The 24,653-nt window shown below is 40.7% G+C and overlaps 1 protein-coding gene across 3 annotated transcripts in view; it reads right to left on the bottom strand.

Annotated features, from left to right (window-relative positions):
• Positions 1–24,653, bottom strand: part of GRM7 (glutamate metabotropic receptor 7) — a 532,223-nt gene that overhangs the window by 204,124 nt on the left and 303,446 nt on the right. For all 3 annotated transcript variants that reach the window (XM_019536596.1, XM_019536595.1, XM_019536594.1), the window contains one exon: positions 3,799–3,939. In XM_019536596.1, the coding sequence (XP_019392141.1) occupies positions 3,799–3,939 (141 nt within the window). The remainder of the gene's footprint in view (positions 1–3,798; positions 3,940–24,653) is intronic.

The raw sequence follows: 24,653 nt of genomic DNA on the forward strand, positions 1-24,653 counted from the left end.
CCTCCAGATAAGCCACCGGATAAGCGGCTCCCGGATGAGCAGCACACAAGGGTGGGAGCCGCCCCCTCTTCCCACACCCCCCAGATGAGCCGCTGCCCCATCCAACATGCACCCCCCTACCCCGGCTGGACAGCGTCTTCCCCAGCCCTAGCTCCATTCCCTCCCTCACCGCAGGGGCCTTGATCTGCACCCCTATGCCCCTTCACTCCCTTCCCCTTCCACCGCATCAGACTTACCAGCCGCACGCAGCTCTCCACGCTGCCGGCTGTGCTCCTCACTGCCTACATGCTGCGCTGCAACTACACACATGCATGGGCCATTTACCCGCCAAATTATTGGCCACATCAGGCCAATTTCCAAAATAGACAATTTTCTTTATATAGGTACCGATCTGATATCAGACTATTGTATTGGTGTACCTCTAACAGAGATGCTAAGGGTTCTGCAAAAGGACTTAGACAGGACTTAGTTGCTTTAGTAACTAAGGTGCCATAGTCCAAAATACACAACCTCAAAACTCCTCCTTGCTTAATCCTTAAACCTGTAAGCACTCCTGACACAAAAGTTCCTGAGGGACTGGGTGTTCTGCCTTGAAGCATTCACTGAAGCACCTCACTCTTGACAATACTTAGCAACTGGTTGCTTATCTTATGCCTGATCCCTTTTAGGGCCTTCTTCCACCTGGTCTAACCTGTAGAGACTGCAGAGTTCAATCTATTTAGCATTCTCATTACCTGTCTAACAGGACGGACTCTGAACAATACACTACCAGAAGATGAGAGAATGGTGGTATCCTACTTTTACCCAGTAGATCAAGGGTTGGGGCATTTATCCAGGATGTAGAAGAGCAGGGGACTGAATCTAGGCCTCCTAAATCCCATGCTATGACCTTAACTACTGTATTTCCTTCCTTCTCACTGGTTATGGGCTAACATCTCACTGCCGCACAGCACTTCATGAGACTGTATTATTCAGTCCAATGTGACTGCAAGAGTCATACAAGCCTAAAGAAAACCAAGACAATTTAATGCTGCTTCCCATACGCTACCTATTCCTCGTAGCTCTGCACATAAGGATGTCTGATATCAGCATACGCTATTAAGTACAATAGCTAGCCATAGTGTAACACTTCAACAGGACATGCTATACATCAGGGCCCTGCAACTGGTGGCCCACGGACCAGCTACAGCCTGCAAGGGCTTAAATTGCAGCATCCAGATTCTCACCTGACTGCCCTCCCCTCACTCTCTCCAGCTGCAACAGAAGATGGAGTCCCCCCCCTCCTTTCTCTGGCTGCCACTTCCTGCCTCTATCTCAGAGGGTGGGGGCAGTGCAGCACAGTGCAGGGAGCTGAGGGTGATTCTGGGCCACGGAAGTGTTGACTTCTTTGTGGTGTAGTGTTGGGATAGGGTGTATGTGCCTGGGAGGGGAGATAAGTGGAGCAGAATTGTGGTGGAAGACCAGGTGGGTGCATGAAACAGTTTGGGAAAGGGTGGGGGAAAAGAGTGTCTGTATGGGCCAGTGGCCCATGGCTTGCCTGATGCAGCCTATATGGCTTGTGGCCCCTGGGGACTTAGAAGTTGGAGAGCCCTGCTATATATGAAAAAGAAATATTCATTCTGAATTCCTGCTTGCTGGGGAGGGTCAGCATACCACCTTATATCAGCAAGTGTTGTTTGAAAAAGAAAAACAAAAATCACACTTTCCCTGTTGCATATATTACAATAAACGCACGATCGAGTTATCAAAGTTACAATGCAGTTGATGAATGCTCTGTACATTACTTTAAAGATCATTTATTAATTTTCAAACAAATACTATTGTTGGATGAGCGAATCCAAGAATGGATTTTCATTTGTATGTTTCTTAAGGAAAAATATTCCATAATCCAATTAACTGCATCACTATATATCAGGCTGTCCTCCTAAGCTTATGGGCCACCTAAAAAAAATAAAGTGGTTACGGTTGGAGTAAATCGAAAGAATGGTCTTTAAGGCTAATTTTTTGCAGCATGAGTCCACAGTCAACCACTTGCAACTAGACATTAGCAGATACATTCTGGTGTCCTTTATCATTTTACCTTAAAAATGTGGTTGATTCTACACAAGTTTAAAGATGCCTTGTTTTTGGATGCAGTTGGAAATGGCTGTCCAAAATCACTTAACTGAGATGGTGGCAACTGGGAATGGGCTCTTCCAAACCGCCCTCCCCCCGATTTCAGGCATTAAGAATGGATAATACCACTGTCTATAGTTAAGACTTTGGAGTCGATCGGGGCATTACAGCCAGCCAGCTAGGGCAGTGGTACCCAAGAGCTGGCTGAGTGGTGCAGGGTTGGCCTGTGGGGTAATTCTATGCTAGGCTGGTGGCATGGGGTCGGTCCACAGATGCAATCTAGCATGCCAGATCTGACCCTACATGCTGGCCTGACCCACTGTGGCTGGACATGCCACACACTAACACAATCTAGGAAGCAAGATCATGTGATCTGGCTCTTGGGACTCCCCAGTGTTCTGTAAATTTGGCAGCAGGGAAGCAGCAATTAATGCTACCATTGCTTTCCTGCCACCAAATTTCATGTCCTTTGGGGAGCTGTGCCAGATGGCATGGCTCTGTGGCCTGGATCTCAGCCATGGGCCAGGGGATAAGCACCCCTGGCCTAGAGGTTTTGGTTGTTCTGCTCAGTTTGATCACATCTAGTGTCAGAAAGGATTTTTTCTGATAGGTCAGACCGGTAAGGATTTGGAGTTGGCAGTGGTCTTGTTTACCCTGCTCAGAGGCATGGCATGTTGTTGTGTGTTCCTGATGTCCACTGGCTTTGTGCCTTGTAGTTGTAAATGAGCATTTGAAGTAGTGATCTTTAGGAATCACTGAATCAATAGTTGCCTGCAAATGCAAGGGACTGGATAGCTTCTTACTATCCTATATTCCTACATTACTACCAGTATTATGCTGGCATCTGACCAGAAAGAATACCATAAAACTGAATTTCAGCATGGAGAGAACCTACTGGAAACCATTAAACTTTGAATATATGTTAAATAGATCAGGACCAACATTGGGTGATACTAAGAAGAAAAGAGATAAAGTCGTAGGTGATCCAGAGGACCAGTGGAGATGGCATGAATTTAAGCCAGAAAGGCTGTAGGTCAGGCTTCCTGTATTGAAGTGCTGAGGCTGAAAAAATGACTTGTCTTTCTGTTAAATTACATTTACTAGAATAACATTCTGGATGATATTTTACTTGTCCTAAGATTAGAACATATTGTTCTGTAGCATCACATTTTCTACAGATGTGTTTCATCAAAAGGTAAGTTCAAACAGAGATATAGACTGTAATATCACTATCCAAAGTAGTCTGAATCATTGCTATACAGTGCATACACGGTCCAAATGTTTTAATATAGCAGAAGGCTACTTTATATTTCATAGCTTCATGACAGAAATCAATATTCGGTCTTACGCATCTTTTTACCTAGAAACACGTAAACAAAAACCCACTATCCAAATATTCAAAACAAGGTGACCTCTTCTGTATCCCTGGAATCATTGGCAAATGCCAATTATGGCTGAATGGACTGACAGAAAAAAAGATAGAAAAGAATGCTTTTTTGCCTCTCTCCATCTATTTCTTTTGTCCTGCAAGGCTTATGCTCCTGTTCCATTTTCTCTACAACTACTAAAATTCAATTTATTTTTTCAATCTGTTTCCAACCAAGCTTCCTTGCGTCAGCTATGCAGACATTTCAATGCAAGCCACGTACGGTAGCATGAGAAGGGTGAAGTGAATACAATTACCTGTGCATTTACGATCTGTGTCTTCTTTTTTTGACCCACTGATTGTTAACTTGCAATTGAAGTTCTCCTCCCAATATTCTGCAAACCACACATTCCTTCTGTTGTTCTCCAGTGTACGTGAGGTAAAATACGTATCAAACCCTAAAAGAGGAAGACAAGTAGAAGGGTGAAACCTGGCACTGCTTTTACGAGTACTATCACAACCTGAAAAACAAATATGTTGCTTACATTTTATTGAATGCACAGCACATGTCTACAACCTATCAAAGACAGACTAACAGGGAAAAAGGACATTAGTGACGCGCCTTTTATTGTTACCTACATTTTACAAATCAATTACTCTGCCGCATGCTATAAGTTGTTAAGTAAGATGCCTGTAAGACAGGAGGTTCATATGAGAAAAGAAAATGGATGGGTCACTAAGACTTTATAGGGTGCTGCAATGGCAGGGCAGTTAGGGGATAGATTTGAGCTTGCATACGTACTTCATCTGAAAGCCCTCCCCAGCTGTAAATGCTTTTGTGTTTGTTTGGACTAGAGAGCCAATAGCAGCCTGACATGGTGTTAGCCTCATCATTCTCATGTGCTCTATTGGCTATGGAGGTGGCATGCCTTAACCACACTAGCCCAATGGTGTGCTAGGCTTGGGTAGGACTTGACCTTGATTTAGTGATTTGAGTAAAATCAATGGAACTGTAATTTTATAATTAACCTTGCCAGCCCTCTAAAGGATGTGGTTTTACTCTCATTCATTTTTCATCCATTGTCCACTGTCTATATAAGTTATTCTGCCCTGAGGAAAGCATGTTTTCCTATTACATAGTTCCTCTTCATCTGCTTGATACCCATTTTGGTCAATATGAAGAGAAAAACATTTGAGAAGTAGCTGTAAATCACCTTTGCTTACTTGACTCTTGCATTATAACTCCTAATGTGAAAAAGTAAAGGTTCTGTTTGTGATCCTGTTTGTTATTGAATTGAGAGAAAAATCTAGCCACAGACAATGTTCTGGCCTATAAAAGCAAAACAGCCTTCCTCAGGCAACCTGCATACAACACTATTTTATTAGCAGAGGAATTGATTCAACAAAATAAAATAAAATAAAATGAAATAAAAACTCTGTGGCCGCTTGCCAAAGGCTTCAAAAGCCCTGATATTTTAACTTTTGTCTGCTCTGACCATGAGGAAATGCAAATTCTTACTGAATATTCATGCAATATTGACAGATCCTGCAACTTTATCGTGAGTCTATAATGAGTCCTGCAACTTTATGATCATTTTTATGCATCTCTGTAAAGTCCCAGTTTCTGGAAGCATGTGATTATATGGGAAGGACAAACAAAAAAAAAGACTCAGAGGACCCCTGTAGATGTTCAGGAAAAGGCATGATAGGATCTGATGCACTATCCACACAATCATGCCTCCTGCTGTGGCACATGTGCATGTCAGGAGTTGTCATTGCAAGATCCAGCACCAGCTCCTACCATGCTTTATTGCTGGTACAGGGGGAGCCTGGGATTACAATCTCATACTCCCCCTGCATCAGCAAGTAGCAAGCTCCCACAGCTGTAAGTCCCAAAGCTGACCCAGGTCACAGCTATGGCAGTGTCCTGTGGCTGCTGGGACAAAGAGTCCTACAGCTGGAAGGACTCCCCATCCTGACAGCACACCACAGCTTCTAGCGCAGAGTCCACAGCTATGGGGCTCTGCCAGGACAGAAAGTGCCATCAGCTATGGCACTCCCAGCTCTGGCTGCACATGGTGCAGCTCTGCAGGCGCTGCAGAGATAAATTGATTATTTTTTTTCCCCAGTGTTTTGAATCAGTAATGCTGTGCATGCTGAAGTAACATTTTCCTATGATTTTTACTTTAGGAGCATCTACACGTGCATTAATGAGCTTTAGTTAATGTGCATTAAATCTAGTACCTTCAATGTGAGGTACTAAGAAAATGTGCATTAGCTTATCTTAATTTGCATTAACTAAAAAGCATGTTTTTTAAATTATGCTTAATGTGCACTAGCCAAATAGCACATTTTAGTGATGCTTTAATGAGCATTAAAATAGGCTAATATGCATTAAAGTGCATGTGTAGATGAGCTCTTTGTTTTTACTACTGAGGTAGTAAGCAAGAATTCATAAGAAGCCTTTTGCTGAGGTTGGTACTTGTATAATCTTCTGATGGTAAAGAGTTAAGTTTGCTGTCTTGTAATTAAAACCTTGCCCATGCAACCCTGGAGAAAGCAGAAGACAATAAAAGTAGGAACCTGAACAGCACGTGCCATAGTAAAGGGTATATGACTGCTCAGTTCTGGGGAGCTAAACTTTTGGAAAGTTTCAAGTCTAACAACTGGCACCAGTTTTCCAAAAAGCCCACCTGATCAAATGCTAAAGGCTGTTGGAAATCTGGTTTTACTGATGTTCCTCAGTGGCAGTAGAGCTCTTTTAAAGTCTGACCCCAGTTATGGATACTAAACGTGCAGAAATCTCTTAAGCTAGGTACAGACAGCCAAAAAGCCCAAGACTGAATAGATTCAATCTTCACAGGTTAGTCTAAACTGTGTAGACTGAACCAATACACAGATGATCAGATATTTGCTTTTGATTCTGGAAATGCCCCACTTGCCTGCAGTGGCCCAGGACACAAGCTGGGGAACACTAGAGCACGCCTCCCTGATCAGCTGGAGCAGACTGCTTGGGCCAAGGCTAGTCTGCCTACCCTGTGAGAGGGGGGAAGGTTGCACGGGGAGGCACAAAGCATCCTGGGATGCTGAGGGACTATGAGTTAATTTGAATCTGAAGGGGATCTGGGACAGAAATTCAATAAACCAATTTAACCTAAATCAATTAAGTCTGATATTGCAGCCATCCAAGTTTATCATAAACTGGTTTTGGCCATTTTGAAAGCGGTTTATGTGTACTGAACTTCTGTTGTATCACAGATTTGAAGCGATTTCCAATCACTTATAGTGTTTTATGTGTAATTTCTGTCCCTAGCCTTTGAGTATATATATGACCCCTTTCTTAAAACTCCATGTAAAGGCCATTCCATCTTCTGCTTCAGTTGATGAAGTCCTTTGATTGATTTCAATTAGGCATACAACTAAGCTGTTACTTGGTAAGACTGAGATAAAAGATGAGGGAAGGGATCTAATATAGGAGAGTGTAGAGTTTGCTTCATCCTTATTCTCCTCTATCATCTCCTAGCTTTGTGCATTTCTACCCATGGGTTTATTATTTTTGGTTCTTGCAAATCATACAGACTAAGAACTCATAGCATGGAACAACAAATCAAAGCTTCCTCTTTGTGCCCAGAGCTATATGCCAGCATTCATATTATACAATTCCTGTGGGCTAGAAAAAGCATTTGGGGTACTGACATACCCTACTAAGCTCCCCCTATAGTGGGAAACTCTATGCAAGAATTACCATACAAAAATACCTTGGAGTTTTCATGAGCTAGCTAAGTAAGCCAAGGCAGATCATTGTTTCCTCCTGTTAAGGATCATCAGAATGATATAATCACTTAGCACTGGGGTTTAAAATGCCAAAATGAATGCGCAGGATTTTGATTGTTTAATTTTGCTTGCTTCATTTCTGGCATCGTCCTTGTAGGTTTTAATTAAATTGAAACCCTCCATTTTTCAAGCGAAATGAAAGCCAAGTTTTATTTTGTAAGCATGATCTTGGGAACACATTTATGCTATTCTTAATATACGGCAAATGCCCTTTAACGATTTTGATTATGTCCATACAATTGACACCCTTTAATAGATTTTACTCAGGCCAGATTAAGGGACAGTTTTGCACTGAAAAAAATATTGCTCTAAACCTAGCAGGATCCAATTCTGCATCCAGCAAATTTTCAGACCACCGAGAGATGAATAACCCAGCCTTTTTGATCACTGAGCATGACCCCTTTCTTAGGCTGAACTGAATTGAAGGTTCCAAAAAAATATTTTTCCCCCAGACTTGAGATGACACCTTTAAAGCCAGCAGAAATCTTTTGCAAATCGATATATGTACAACCAAATATTGGTCTGATGTCAGATATCTGACCTTTACTTGAGTAACAAATAAAGCTCACAAGAGAGAGTGGTATGAAAATAATAGTAACAGTAATACCAATAACAGCCACAGCCAAGATAGTCACTGGATAAAAACCAAAACAAGCTACCAAAAAACAAAAAAAAACAGATTGTCAAGTGCGCCAAAAGATTGGCAAATACTCATCTTGGGTGATACTACAATGACAGATACTAACGGGAGGGACTTCATGTAGTGTGAGAGAGCAAGCTCTAGCTGTGATCACTACCCTCTCAAGACAAGTCATGCATTACAGGATTAAAACACTCCTGCCAAGTGCAGTGGTGCGGTGTGCCTCAGGCACGCAGTGGCTGGCCTGTGAATGATATCTTGCTTCAGTCCATATCTTCATTTTAGCTCTGGTCCCCCCCAGCCCATTTTTTGCTTGTTTGTTTGGTAAGGAAACAGATTGTATGGGGCAAATAAAACAGCATGCACATAGTAACAAGCCTCCCCATCACCCTTTCTGTAGCCAAAAGATAACCTATTAGAGAGATGTTAACCAAAAATGACAGGCTTAACGAGATCGATATATTCTGATCTTCCTATTATTAATGAAAAATAGGCTGTAGTGCAAATGCTCACTTGCTTATGGGAATTCCCTTTTTCAAATACCCACATGCACATACCCTAATGGTATCAGAACAATGGGTCATTACAAAAAGCAGTCACTGTTTCTACTGCTTCAGTGCTGCTCCTTTACTACCTGTAGCTATAGATCCATTTAGACCACACATTAAGCAGGGTAGCACAGCCTCAGTACTTGGAAGGGAGGTAGGGTATAGTGGCTCAGTGAGTGGCAGTGTGCAAGGCAGGACTCTTGAGAGTGGAGCTAATGCCTTTCACGCAATATGCAAACCCCAGGCTTCCAACTATCTATATGCCAGACCACTTCCAGCTTAGGTAATTCTCCAGTTTCATTTTGGGTTGCTCCTTAACTGTTGCCTGGTGTTGCTTTTTTGCTCGTGAGCTGATTTTCAGTGCTGGGTGAAGAACTCATGAACACAGGCTCTCCCCCAAGCAGGAGCAGTATATCTATGTCCACATGCTGCTTGGTAGCATAATGCTGCATCAGACAACTGCCACTCTGGGGATATTTGGAGTCAGTTGATCAGGTCAGGACCAATGTTTTAAATTCTGGACAAAAGTCCAGTTTCAGGAACTCTCGGGGACACTGGGCCATAGCTCCTAAATCTAGAGCTCTCTTGTTAAATGTGGAACAGCTGGTCACCCAGCCATACGTCTGTCTCTAACAATGCTTAAGATGACACGAGTCCACTGCAAAGATGACATTCAGATTCAGACCCCATTTAATGCAGTTCTTAATCTACAGAGATAACTCAAAAAACTTTGGAATGAAAGATGTTAGAAACACTGTGAATAGTTAGCACTCTCACTGGTAAGTCTTACTTTGTAAAAAATAGTACAAGGCAAGGTAGAAGGTCCAGGCTCTTCATAATAAGCATGTCTTAACAACAGGTGGGGGCGGGGGTTGTATTCTTTCTTAACCTGCCCCAGTAATTGCAGACACTTAACCTTTATGAAGGAAAACCATAGTTTTTGTTTATGAAAAATGAAGTGGAAAGTCAATATTTTAATCTCTCCTGCCAGGAGTGTAGTCAACATTTTGACTCAGGCTAGAGTAGATATTTTATCCTTTTATTAAATACATTGTTCCTATATTCCAGTTATGCTAATCTGTGGCCCGACAAAAGCAGAGCATTGCTAATGAAGTGGCTTGAAAAATGTGTCATACTCTGGGAGGCACACTGACAAGTGTTAGTGCAGCTGAGCTGGAGAGACAAATCTGAGAGTTCAAGGTCTCCCTCTTGCTGTGGGTTCACGGCTGGTGCTGGCACTGCAAGACTTCAGTGGATAGAGGGGAGTAGCAAGTTGTTACATGTGTTACAACTTCCCTATGAACCACGTGAAACCAAGTTTCCCTTTGGTTCTGCAGCTGCCAGGTACAGTAAATAAGTATCCCATGGGAAAGAGATAAAGACAATCTTGAGGTAGTAGCCATCATTTCTAATTATAAAATGCCTATGCAAAACTGGTTTTACCTGGCACCCTTCACTACAAGATGGAGTCAGAGGCAAAACACAGGAGAACTAAGTTACCACACTAGGATAACATTAGAGAACGCGCAAATGGATGTTTTCAAACAATAAAAAGGATTGACAGTGAGAGATGAATTCTCCGCCCTAGCCTAGATTTGTATATCATTGACCTAGTGGCAATATTAATCATTTTCTCAATCCTGGATCTACCACTAAACAACTCTGTTCCCAGGGATATTACCCTTTAGACACAGTGCAGCATATGGGCCCCTATGAATCAGTTTAGAAAAAAAGCAACACAGTGATCTTCCAGAACCAGCCAAAAAAAAAAAAATCAAGTTTCATTTGGCAGGCATAAAAGCAGACCACACCATAAACTGCATAGACTTCTGTCTCACAATAAATGCATCAGGGATGCTTCAGGATAGCTATAAAAACACTGAAGAAAAAGTACTACCAGGGTTCTGTGCCATAAAAAGCTGCTGGATATCTACAGCCTTTCAGCTAGGCCCTTCCTATAATTATTTGACAGTATAATCAAACCCCTTGTATGCCAGAATAGTGAAATTGGGGACCAAACTGTAACTGTGAACTGCCAGCTAACAAATGAGACAAGAAACCAATAGAAATTTTACACCTGCTGTTTTGCCATCAAACACTTCACTCACACAGGAATTCTTCAATCTATGGCACTTGGAAAGAACTGAAACAATTCCTCTCATTTATCAGCAAAGAAAAAGTGCAAGGGAATATTTCAAGTAACATCCACATATTACATTCCCTACACCATGTAGCAAAGGAGAGACAAAAACTGAAACAAGACAACATAAAACAGTCCTGCATAGCAACAACTCCTCAAGATTTAACAATTTTTAACTTCCAAAATAGTTCAGCAAATAATCCTGCGGGGGGGGGGGGGGGGGGGAATCAAACGGTACTCATTCTCCGAGACGGACGTCTGAAAGGAAAATATAATAACCCCTGGAAAAATACAAATCTAGAATCACAGTATCTGTTAACAGGTAGTTCATGCTCCTAGACTATTTGAAACAGGAAAATATACAAAACATATATACATTTAATGGTTAGAATCAGTGATTAAAAACCACAGAAAGAAAAACAGGAGAGAGAAAGTTCACTGAATGAATATATACCCATTGAGAAAGAAGATATAAAAATATAGAGCAGTGTATTCTTCTCCACAGACAAGGACAGGAAACAGTAGATAAAAAAGCCTTCCCACTGTATGGGTATGAACCAAAGCTTATTAGAGTGATCAATAGTGGTGTGCAAAATGGATTTGGATTCAGCCCGAATTGGGGACAGTGATTCGATTAGTTAATTTGGATCGCTGTCCCTGATTCAATTTGGCTGAATCCGAATCTGAAGATTTAATGTTGATTCAGAGAATCAGTGATTCGGCCATAGACACAGCTTTAAATGTTTTTTCTACGTACCTCGAGGTACCAACACGGCTTGTGATCACCGTGATGCTGGGGTAGACGGAACATCCCACAGGAGCGCGGGGGGCTCTTCTGCTTGCTCACTGGCGAATGCAGAAGTGGACCGGAAGCACTTCTGGTCCACTTCCGGGTCTGCCAGGGAGCGTGCTCAGGGGCCCCCCGCACCTCCCCCTGCTCAGCGATCGGCCATGGGGGGACACCAGGTGTCTCCCCCAAGCCCAGGAGGCACCAGTCTCCAAGCCAGGGCAGGGAATGGGAGGGCACCCCAGCATACACAGCCCTAATGATCAATGAAAATATTTAAATGGGTTTGCATCAGGTTCTCTCAGTAATAGACTTTTCCATTCAAACACAAGGGACAAAATGCATAGCTACAGAAGAAAGTTGACAGAGAGAGTATTGCTCTAACACATATAGGATCTTGCACCCTGCTAACAACACACATATGGAAAGTACCATGCAATAAATGATGGGATGAAAACACAGTCACTTATTTTTGAAAGTCATAGCCAGGATGGATGCTTGATGTATTGTTCCACCTCCAGACAGACACTCACTATGACTGACATTTACCCACTGATAACACTTGTACAGATCTCCCCTGCCAATAAAGGCTTTTGATTTGATCTGAAGTTGAATGTAGTATACAAGGGTGATACATTTTCAGCATATAATGGCTACTCTGTGGGTGCACCTACATGTAGCCATACGTTGCCGTAGTGACACAATAGATCAACATTACGGCAATGTAGCGGTCACGTGAGTCTACACATGATCGGCAGCTACTTCACTATAGCAGCATGCTCCCGTTTTAGTGTGCTGCTACAGTGAAGTAGTGCAAAATCTAACCACATGCAGTGCACATGGCGCAGTACAGGCAGTTAGTGAGCCATGCTTTAGTACTTCCAAAAGGAAGTACAAGTATAAATGAGTACTATATATTTAACATTAAGTGGTTACTGTGCATTTATTTAGTACTTAGTACTTAGTATAAACAAGTACTAAATAAATGTGCAGTAACCACTGCACAGTTGTGTCTTATGTAGATCTGCCCAGTGTGTAAAGTTCCCACATGCTTGTAGAGGAGCAGAAAAGTGAGAGAATGTACTAATGTAAAGTAGAAGGTACATGCAATCCAGGAAGGGAAGCGTTGGGAGGAACAGGTGCGCAAAAGTTTTTGTAGGACAGAACCAGAGCACTGGACTTTTTGCAGTGGAAAATAGGGAAGAAAGAGTGATTAAAACACAAAGAGTGATAGAGCCAGAATGACGAGTAAGATGAATGTACTGCCAGGTAAGCCCGTGAGCTTCTAGGATACAAGAGAGGAGTTGGATGCAGCGATAAAGACAAGAGGGAATGGTGCTTGGACTTACACAATGTTCCTTCCAGAAGAATGGATTGACAGAGAGCCTCTTCACTCCTGTTAGTGAAACACTGCTGACCCTCTCTGCCCCCTTTAACCACAGGCAGAGCATTAAGTGAGAAAGAAGTGAGGCCAGCCCTTTCCTTGCCATGTATGAATTCTTGCATCCTCCTTGCCTCTCTGGGAACAGTTACAAAGCTTGTGGTATAGTCAACATGTCCTCCAACTGACACAGAGAAAGACATGAGTTATACTAGATTTTCTAAGGGTCAGTATCATTTCAATGGGGAATACAGGCAAACACCGTTTTCAAATGATCTGCAAACTATTAGTTACCCAAGACGTTTTCTAGGCATAATGTATCAAATTGAGACTTTACACCAAAAGGGTTGGTTTTGAAATAATTTTCCAATGAAATGTTGACACATTTGTAAAAGTTTACCCCAGTGCATGATGCAGTAAAATCAGAATTACACATTGACTATATTTTCATTTGGTGCAAAATAGGAAAGTTTTATTAATTTTAGTTGAGCTACTCCAGTTTATACTAGATACAGATCTTGACCAGTTTGTTTAGACCTGTGAGCCTAAAACTTTTTAGACTGAAGGCCCATCTTAGAAAATGCCAGCTCTTAGCTTTCACTCATTTCTTGTGTATGGAAAAATAGTAGAACAGCTCTTGTGTTGCAAGAAACTTAGGCCCCTGCCAGACATGCAAGTAAAGGTGCCATGGGATAGGATGCATGATACCTAGCATCAAATCCCCTCACCCCTTATTGCCTGTACAGGAGGAGACCAGAATCATGATCCCAGGCTCTCCCTGCACCAGCAAGTAGCGAGCTACCATGGCTCACAGCCACCAAGGTTGGGAGCCTGGATCAGCTGATGGCTCCTCACCGTGGAGATGCATCGTGCACGCACCCCAGTAGCTGAGAGCCCCCATCAGTTGACTGGGCTCACTTGGCCAGTTTGGCCATGTGTTCAGTTAATGGTGTGACAGGAACCACCCATAAAGTTATTACACATTTTTTGCACAATGACATTTAGGCTATTCCCAGTTTTATCATGCCATTCATTGCATTAACATACAGATGGGTAACAACTTAAGATGCAACTAATTGGTTGTAGGTGTTTATATAATGCTAATACTGGGGGGAGGGGTACCCCACAGCACCTTTAAAAGGACCCTTAGGGTGCTGCAGCACAGTGGTGGAGAACCACTGGCTCAGAACTAACACTAGCTTCTCCTAAAATTTGCAGAGTTTATTTTGCTTTCCCATAAACTGTTGTTTGAATTACATTGGCAGGTTTTAATATGCAGTTCTTACCACACTCCCCACCTTAGAGATTTGCTATAATATGGCAGCCCTCAGCCTGTACTATTTAATTTTCTTTCACACAGTTATTTTGGGAAGGGTAATTGAACTAACTGTACTTCAAAGCAAATTGTATGCATCTAGGGGCAAAAGATACAATTCAATTAACAGGGAACACAAACACTTTAGCAATCTTGTTTATGTATTATTTTTACTATTTCCAAATTTTATACTGTATGTATGGCTAATGAGTAAAAACAATGTTTGCTTTCCTCTTAAGTAGTTGCTAAAAATACATGACGTATAATGGGAAAGGCTCTAACTACTAGAAATCGTATTGAAATTCTCACGATTAACCTCAAATAGAGTCAGCTGCTTCCACAGTACAGTGTTTCCATTTCCTCAGTATTATTATATTTCGAACCGTAAGTCATGTAACTATGCTACTATGAGGGATTCATATAAAGGTCTTATTGCACCTTATGCTGTATGCTGCACAAACGTTGATCAGCGTTAGTGCTAGCTTGGATTTTGGAGCAGTCACACACTTAGTCTAGAAACCTCCTTTTTTGACTGTCCCTCACTGTCCCTTATCTGCACAGCTGTGATTTGCGACTAGGGGCAGGGCTAGGAGCTGTAGCTGTGAGTTGCCACTAGGGCTAGGGACAGACATTACACATAAACCCGGTTGAGTGATCAGAAACTGGTTTAAACTTGTAACAGAACAGATGTTCAGTGCACATAAACCAGTTTGAAAATGGCTGAAACTGGTTTGAGATGAGTCTGATATACATTCAACCAGGTTTAACTGATTTGGGTCAAACCAACTTATGCAATGTCTGTCCCAGATCTAAAGGGCTGGTGAACCAGGACAGGTTTCTATCCCTGCTCTAGTCAGGGAGTCAGAGATCTTGGGATACTGGAGAACTTCAATTTGGAAATCACATCTGTGAGGAGTGGCCACACTTTAATGTAACGGGACCTAGGTAGTATGGATCAGAGATAATGCTGCCCGGGACTGGTGCAACTTTGTTCTGCATAACGGGTGTTTAAAACCACTTTAAGGTGTTAACATGAAGACAATCCAGGGGTTAAGAGCTCCAGAAGCTGCCCAAAATTACCATGTAACAAGGCCCTAAGAATGTATGATAACCTGCAAGATTTCATTTCATGTGATCTTGTTGAGTAACTGTGATTCCCTGAATGGTTGGCCCTTTAGATGGTACCATGATATAACTAAGCAGCAATGTTTGTCACTCTTGGGCTCTTTCCCTATCTTCAGGTATTTTAATTAGTATAATTAAAATACCTGAAGATAGGGAAAGATCAAGCAAAGCTTGTAAGTTAGCAATGTCAAGACTCAACATCCTTGAGATTGAGCAATTTGAACCCTCACAGAAAAAGACATGCAATCTTGTGATGTTTAAAAAACTACAAGGAACCCTAGCCTTGATGCTGTAGAACTTGGACCTCCATGTGGATACCAGGCCTGTTTGACAAGACAGCAAATTATAGATCAGCTCAAGAAGCAAAAATAATTTTCCAGTGAACACTAGGGACAATTTACTTGCTTGACATTCTCCCAATGCTCTTGGGACATTCATAGCAACTCATAGCTATGCTTGGGATAAGTATATGTTGAGGATACACTGTGAGAGTCTAATAACTTATTGGTTCTGTATCAGTAGGCTGACTACATCCCAGATTAGCTGGGACAGGCCCAGATTTTGGAGGCCAGTCCCAGACAGCTGGTGAAAATTGAAATGAGAGTCCCAGGCACAGGGTGTGGGATAGGATGGCGGAGCAGCAGGAACTTATGAAATTAATGGTGTATGAAACTGATGGTGTAAAATAGCCTGCGGAAGTGTGTAATGCATTAAAAAGAGTTCCTGCCAATTGACATGGCTTTCTATTATAGTCAGGTGGCATGTTCTAATAATGCATGAATATGATCTATATACTACACTTAAGAAAATTAATTATTCTGAGAAAACCTATTCTTTATTCCAAATTTTATGGAATTTTACAAATGAAAATAAATCTCCTATCTATATTATACGCTTATGATTTTGTTAAGTGGTTATTTTTACAGATAAATAGATGGTATTATGCAATAGGTTCATTTATTCTCCATCAGTGTTACTAATGTAGTTAAGTACATGGAGAAAAGCAGATGATGAAAGAATAAAAAGATGAGATGCTAGGTCACTGGTGAGATATAGAAGGACAGACCAGCCCCGCAGAGAGAGACAAAAAACATTTTCATCTAACCTTGCAAATACTTAGTAGGTTCTTAACGGACATTCAGTTTTCAAAGTTGCTTAGGCACCTCGGAAATTATGTCTCACTGGGCTTGTCTACACGAGGCACTTACTGCTCGGTAGCCTAATAACAGTGCGCAGTAGCGTGCCGGCCAAAAACTGTGCTAATTAGCTACTGTGTGGTGTTATTAGGCTACTGCGCAGTAACAAAAAATCTGTGAGCCAGCACTACTGTTCAGTAACTGTAGTTACTGCACATTTAGTTAGTACTTAATTAAGAAGTACTAAATTAAATGCACAGTGACTACTGTCCATTAATGAACGTGTAGACATGCCCATTGAAAGTGAATGGGACTTGGGATTCTTTTTCAGTGATTTTAAATCCTTGAGATGATTTGGAAAAAAAAATAAGTCCCTCTAAGCCCCCTTCCCCTCACTCCAATTTTATTTTAATTATTTACTTTCTTTGATATCCGAGAGCACCCCAGTTATAACAAAAGCACTGGACTAAATTAGTTTTCTTCTAGTCACTCAGGCCTGATCCAGGGACCACTGGTATCGAGGGAGTCTTACCACTGACTTGAAGTGGCCTTTACATCAGACTTCAGATTTATTGGAAAACTTTTAGCAGCTGCCTTCAGGCTAGCACACTGTGGACGAATGTTGTTGTAGCCAGAGGGGTAAGAGTTTTTGTTTAAAATATTTAAAAAATTATATATTTTACCCTTTCGGTATCTATGCGTCTATTTGACTGTGATCCTTACATTCCAACTGCACTGAGGACTATGCTGTGAATGTCATAAAATCAGAGCAATAAGACCGCAGAGGTACATGATTGACACCTGATACTGCTAACATGACATACTATGTACAAGAGGATGGAATGGGCTCATTATCTAGTTTTACTCTGGTTCATGTAGACAAATCATACTGTGGTGCTGTTTTGATGCAACTAGCTGCTATCCTGGCCAATAGGTTCAGTAGAGCAGCAAGTATAAGTCTAAGGAACAGATTAATCTGAACAGGCATGAGGTATTTTTGTGGAGATGTATGCACCAGTACCCCATGTTACACTGTGACCGCCTTCTGGACACAAAAGATCCTTTAGTTTCCAAGGCTGTAAATCACTAGCATTTCTGACTCCCCATTTGCTTTTAAAATACTTTCACAATCTGGCATCAGGGTACTCCCACATGCCACATGCAGCTAAAGCCTGGGAATGAAACCATGAAGAAACTGTATCACTTTCTAAAAATGGTGACTAATATGCATTTGCATGTTGGTTGACTTTCTTTCCCATCTTCTTCATATCCCCCCACATAGGCATTTCCCCCCCCCAGCTTTTAACACTCATGAAAAAGGTTGCAATATTAAAATGAAGAACACCAGGAAGTACTTGCCCTTCTACCCTCCAAGAACTTTCTTTTGGAAAATTAACACAATGCTAAAGACCCCTTTGCAACTGTGGACACGGCTATTTGTCATTTTCACATAGGATTAAAGTATGGGATTCACTAGGGAGGAAAGACAGATGGTGATGGGATCCTGAAAAAAAGCACCAGGAGTGCTAATCTCTACAATAGCCAAATACTACACAGGAAAATAAGGCCTGATAACTTGTGTTTTTTAGCATTAAAAAGACCTCCAATGATTTATTTGTAACATTAATCTTATGTCTCTCTTCCATCTGATGTTCTATTTTGCCTATTTTCTGCCTCAGAGCATAATGTTCTGCCTCCTTGGCGGAGAAGGCTGAGGGAATTAAACGTGCTTTAAAGGATAAACTAAGCATCAAGACTAAGGATATAGATTTCCATGGTCAGCTGTATTATGGAGAAAAGTGAAAGGTTCACAGATGAGGCATTTATCATGGGGAACATGTCAAGCACATGCTGTTAAGAAAAGTACAGCCTGCAGATAAGAAAAATGGATAACACATTATATAAGCCAGGAATGCTCTGCTGAACTGCTGCTCGTTGTCTGTCCCACTACCGCGGCTCAACAGCATCCCTGATGGCTTCAGGCCTCTTCTCAGATGAAAAGAGTGGCAAATTAGAGACTGGGTTGTGGGCAGGGGGGAGTGAATACATCTCATAACATTTTTTTCTAATGTGGAGATAAAATGCTGGGCCAGATACTCAGATGACTTCATTGAGTTAATCGGAGCTCCATGAATTTACATCAGTTGAGATTCTGGCATGTTATCTAGCCATTGGTAATGCTCTCATTTTAAAATGCAGGCTGGCTGTGGGGATCTACGCTGCAGTGAAATCACTGAGGCAAACCAGCCAGATTTTTTAATTTAAAAGTTCTACATCACATATTACTCAACATATTGTTGATCTACATTACCACACTTTTTTTTTTTTTATGAGTCAATCACAACTTATGGGGCATTCTGCTAGAGACAGTTGTTATATAAAGCAGGCAATAATCAGGTCTAATTTAAAAACAAAATTGTTGACCTACTTTATTTCTTTTGTGCCTAAAGTGTTTTCATCTTCAGGCAATGCCGTTTGTGTCTGAATATAATGTATTGACCCAATTTCAAACGCTGCTTTCTCCCTTGTTCTCTTATTTCACCTCTGCTCTGTTCAAAGTAACTAGATGTTTTTATAGCAATGGAGATCAATCAAAACACAAACTTTAGTTACACATGGATCAGCTAAGTCATGAATTACTTCAGCTACTTGACATCAGGTGAGTTGGACACAGCTTCTCTGACTGCTCAAGTCAAAGTGGTTTTATTTAATAACTTTAACTCTGGGATGAACATTTTAAATGTGGAATGACTAAAGAGATCAATTTCCCCCCCATCTCTCATTTGTATTACCTTGTCTAAGCAGTACACTACATATTTTTATGGAACTATTAAGCTACTTTACAGAGACTCTTTGACTCCTTGTCCAATAAAAAAAAGAGACTTCTATGGAGTGATTTTAATAACTTTCTAGCATTGTGTCATAAAAATGCTTTAAAACTGTAAAATAAAGAAATAAAAATATAGACACGTCAGTGGAAAATGAAAGAAAGATATTCTTATTTGTGTCACATATTTGACATGTTTTTTATATAGAGCAGGGAGACCATATACAGAAGATTCTGGTGCTTGGGGCAAATCACAGATATTAAATTATCAGGCCACTCTATTCTGGGAATAGCTATAAATTGGAGAAGCACCATTATCATCATTTTTTTCATGGTTGTACAGCAGCCATCACAATGAGGTCTCGACCTAGTTGGAGTCTAGACACTCCTGCAGTAAAAAGGTTACATAATCTGCTGCTATATTATTCTTCATTATTCTCCATTTTACGATCCTCAAATAAGTGGCGCCTAAAGTGTCCTGACCATCAGTTTGATGCAAGGCCTAGCAAGCAAATCTGAATGTATTATTACTACTTCTATACTTAATAGTATAGCAGCAGCTAGACATCCCAGAGATTGAGCTTTTACTGTAAAAGGCACGATGCACTTTCTAGTAAAAAGTCAGCTCTTGTTCCAAAGAGCTGACAGTCTCACTAACAGCCCCTTCTATATTCAATCTTCTCTTCCTGGAATGATACCAGACTTAGACATAATCCCTGCTAGGAGGTCATATTGTTCAGGAAGAAGACATTTTCCCTGTAAAATTAAAGGTTATGGAGAAAACTCAGGCCTTCAAGGCATCAACAAAGCAGGAACAATGGTAAGATGAAGTCCCTCTTCCCCAGAAAACTGTGGAGTTCACAGTCCATGAAAATTTTGCATCTGAAACCATAGAGATGGTTGTTACAGGCTGAAATCTGCTGCTTTGGGTAAGCTGTTACCCCTTAAACTTCAATGGAAGGAATGACTGGTACAGAAGTCAGCGCACACTCCATGCCATTTAAACATAAAACACATGGAAACACACTTCTTGCTGATGGGTGCCCAGCATTGTCCTAAAAGCATTTATTGCCTGAATATGGTGAAATCCAACTTCCAGTTATATATGTGGGAGACAAACCTCTTCCCACAACTACTCCCCCAGTTCCTTGCCGCATCTTTCTTGCCTGGTACCCTGGCCGTAGGAACTCTCCTTTGCCTTGACTTAGCCATCAGTAAAAATCTGCCTTTGGCATACTAGGTCAGTGCCTGGTGTGCTATTTCCTTTCCTTTCTGCATTTCGGTATTGAATCTCCTTGAAATGATCTAATATGTTACAATATTGCTCCTCACAGCAAAGCAATGAGGAATAAGGCTAGAGGCGAGACACACAGATTTCACTTGTTGCTTTCCTTCTGTAGTAATAGAAGTCGGCTGTTGTCTTCCTACAGGCACTGCTTTCCTGTCTGAAGCTCCTTGTTTAACCCCGCTCCATTTTATGTAGTAGTGTGCTGTTTCTGGCAGTTCCTTATCTTGGGATCAAAGCAAACCTCTCATGGATGGCCTGTGCATCATGAACAATGATAAGGGCAGAAATAGACTCCCAATTTCTGGAGTGGGTAAAAGTTTTCCTTCCTTTGTTATCAGCAGAGGTAAAATGTTCACAGCACTCCCCCCAAATTAGAAGAAACCACCTTTGAACTCTAATATCCTTACACATAATTTAGGCAAACATTTAAATGGTGAGTTCCTTTTATCCAATCAAATTCAGTAACCCAAATTTAAATATGATCAACAGCTAAGGTAATCAATTAATATACTAAGTTAACCTAAATGGGTTTGTTGGTCTCGGCCTCTTGAAGGCTTGGATCGAAAACATTTACTATCAAAGAGAAGAAATGCAGCAGTCACAAGTCCCAGCATTGCAGCAAAAGAACAGCTGAGGTTAAGAGATATACCTGCATACAAACGGGTTCTGTGGAAAGTTATGGAAAGAAAGTAAGGGCTAACAGTCTATAGATACTGTAATTTAGTCATGAGGGTACAAAGGATTATTCAGAAACTGAGATTCGTGCCACATGAGAAACCTTTCTATTGCACTGTGATAAATTCTCAGACTTAGGCTTTGATTTTGAAACCATAGGGAAATAATAATCTTCATAAAGGTAAATATACAGACTAACAGATGCATGGCTTTGATAGATTCAATCAAATATTACTAACTGACAACAATAAACTCAGTGGGCAGTTGTGTCAGCTAGGTGCATCCCATTGCAACACCTCCCAATGGAGCAAGTCAGAGAAGCAAATGTCTCCTACAGTTGCCAGCCAGCACCAGAGTTTCATACTCTTCATCTTTGCTAGCTAGCTGTTTTCACCTTCTGCCCTCCCCTTGGTGAGATATTTTCTGGCCACAGTCTAGGCCTCATTAGAATTCATTTCTAAAACATTTCTAAATTTGCATGCTTTGAATATGTAGTGATCTCTCTTTTTCTCCTTTGCACTTGCTCTAATATGTAGCTGAAGTGTTACCATGTCAACAGTAACCATTATAGAGTGTGAGAATATTTTTGTGTATTTTATGTACATATGTATGTAAATATGCATACAATTATGTACACAAACACAGAGAGAGAGAGAAAGGATTTTTTTAAACTGTTCACATAGTGGTGCTTAACCCTAGATCCTTACGTCTAGGGAAAAAATTCTCTTTCAAACTGGTCTTTAATATTGTGCCTCCTTTTCTTGCATGAAATACCAATTAAAGATTTTGTCCATGCAGTGGATGAGCCAGTGAGAACTGCAATAAGTCAGAGCTAATATACGAGCAGATACAACAGAAGCAATTTATGAAGTGATTGGATTTTGTGCAACTGGATGTAGCTACACAGGAAGTAAATTCTCACTCTTTTTGATGCTGCTGAATCCATTATCAATCTTACTTTCAAATTCTCCCGAGATAATGACAAGATCTTGGTTGATTTGCTTGACCACCTCCCTTAAAATAGACTTGTAGGGAAAATAAATCCCTCCTTGAACTTTAAAAAATGGATTTTCTCTTTAATTATATAAGGGTTTTGAAAATGGCATCTAACCATGCTGTAACAAAGAAGAAGAACACAACAGCACTGTTTTTCCTCTGTCACTAAGCAGCTTACACGGCTGGTGCTATTATAGAGTTCCAGTTTTCATTCATATTATATACAATGACCATTAATCATAGTGAACTACAAATTGCTGTAGAATACAAGAAATCAGGCAAGTGGTATGGAACCAACCAACCAAAAAGAAAACCTGAAGAAAATTACAGATTTTTTTTTTATGGCAAAAGGTACTGTTCAATTGATCTGCACCATACATGCCACAGAATTTCATCTGTTAACTTCTTCATAGGGCCCAGTTACTTGCAACTGAAATATACTGCATCTTTTGGAAAGACATCCACATTTGATTTAAAGACTAAAAAGACATCCAATTTTGATTTACAGCCTAGAAAGACATCCCATTTTTGATCTAAAGACTTCAAGAGGTAAAATTTCTACTGCATGCCCTGGTAAATAGTTCCTGATCATCCTTGCTGTTAGAAATTTTGCATTTTCTATTTCCATTTGGCTTTCCTTTCCATTGTTAATGCCCTGCCTCTCAATCTTGTTATGCCTGGATGTGGTAGGCTAGAGACCTGCGCACTGTTGAATAAGTACTGCTCCCAATTCTTGGTTCAAATTTTCTCTGCAGTTACTCCAGTAGCACTAACTGAAACAATAACATCAGAAGACTTGTAAGAGAGCAGAATTTGTTTTATTTGTCTTCCAGTTTCCTAAACTGGCACGCTTTTGAATCTCTGCGGGAAGGGCTCATTACTAAATGGTTGAGCAGTAATCCTTCCAGGTGGTGAAAAGTCAGTGTAAATGTTCCAAAGCAAATCTCATTTAGCAATCCTTGGCAAAAGCATGATGTCTGTAAAAGAAGGCCTGGGGGAGCCAAGGATGATCTAGCCTTCACAAAAGTTAGGCACATAAGCAAACTTGGGGAGAGTGATTCAAGGTGCTCAGATATTCAGGGGAACGGGCCCAATCAGAAATGGGTTTATTCCTGATGAATAAAGCACTATCAGTATACGGAAATTTTAAATGGCCCTCAAGTTGTAGGATAATTTGTATGCACCTCTCCTCACACCAACATGTTAACTAACTACATTATTTCCATAATGAGTAGATGAACATCTGTGTGGCTTCCCAAAATTTCAAGTGGCAATACTCGAGACAAGTACTCTCTCCTTGGGGATTGACACACTAGCATTTTAAATAATTGCCATAGCTAAAAACATAATTTAAATTCTGAGGAGACGCTAATGGAAGAGTTCAGGTGTGGTTTAGATTTATGGACTTCTGTTAATGCAACAAGTTTAATTTCACAGATCAGAGTTGTCTCAGTCCATTATTAAACTTCGTATTTGGCCTTGTCATGGTGAACTGCTTTAATTAACAATAGGATGCAGGAAATTAGCAGATAAATTAGTCAACTTATAAATATCTGAAACATCATAAACTATGGTAAAACACTACAACAGACACCTCTCAATGACAAGACACACACACACACACACACACACACACACACACACAGAGTTAAGCATAGATACAGCCTTAAGTATCCTCTTGACTTATTGTTTCTTTGTTCTTTTCTTTTGTTACATTTCCAGGAAAACTTAGCGACATACTTTGTTGATTAGGGAACTTTGTCTCCCTTTCCTTATTTAATTTCTGTCTTCAGTAGCTACTTATTTGTTCTGGAAAACATTAAAAACCACCTTATTTAAAATAATGCTGTTATATTTGCTTGTCACATATATATTTAGAATATTTTTAGAAGCTCATTTAGCTACCTAGGTGTTCATTTCAGAAAATTTTGGATACAAAATGGGTGTTAACAAGCATGTGGTCAAGGGGAATCCAGTTGACATGATATATTGGGACTTTCAAAAAGCAATCAACAAGGTCTGTCATAAAAGGCTTTTAAAAACTGCATTGCCACAGCACTGGAGGGAAGGTTCTTTCCTAGACTGAGATTTGGTTAAAGGGAAGCAAAGGGTAAGGGTAAATGGTAACTTTTCAGGGTGGAGTGGAGGGAGGTCAAAAGTGGGGTCCCACAGGGATTTGTGTCAGGCCCAATTTTGTTCAACATTTTTACGGTGGCTTTGGTGAAAATGGAGTTGGCACAATGAAATCTCCAAGTTTGGAGATGATATCAAATTATTCCAGGTAGTCAAGTCCTGAGCTGATGGAGAGAAGCTCCAAGCAGCAACATGAATTTGAATATGAAACAGTTAATATCACATTGGGTATGGTAAATTTCAATTAATTTATTTCTAAGTGTAAAAAATGGGACAAAAGTCTAATGGAAGTATGGTAAACATTAAAAAAAGAACAGCTGCTAAAAGTGCCATTTAACAGTGGTGGT

This window comes from Crocodylus porosus, unplaced genomic scaffold, assembly GCF_001723895.1.
Source record: "Crocodylus porosus isolate Cpor-Errol unplaced genomic scaffold, CroPor_comp1, whole genome shotgun sequence".
In the NCBI taxonomy this organism is placed as follows: Eukaryota; Metazoa; Chordata; order Crocodylia; family Crocodylidae; genus Crocodylus; species Crocodylus porosus.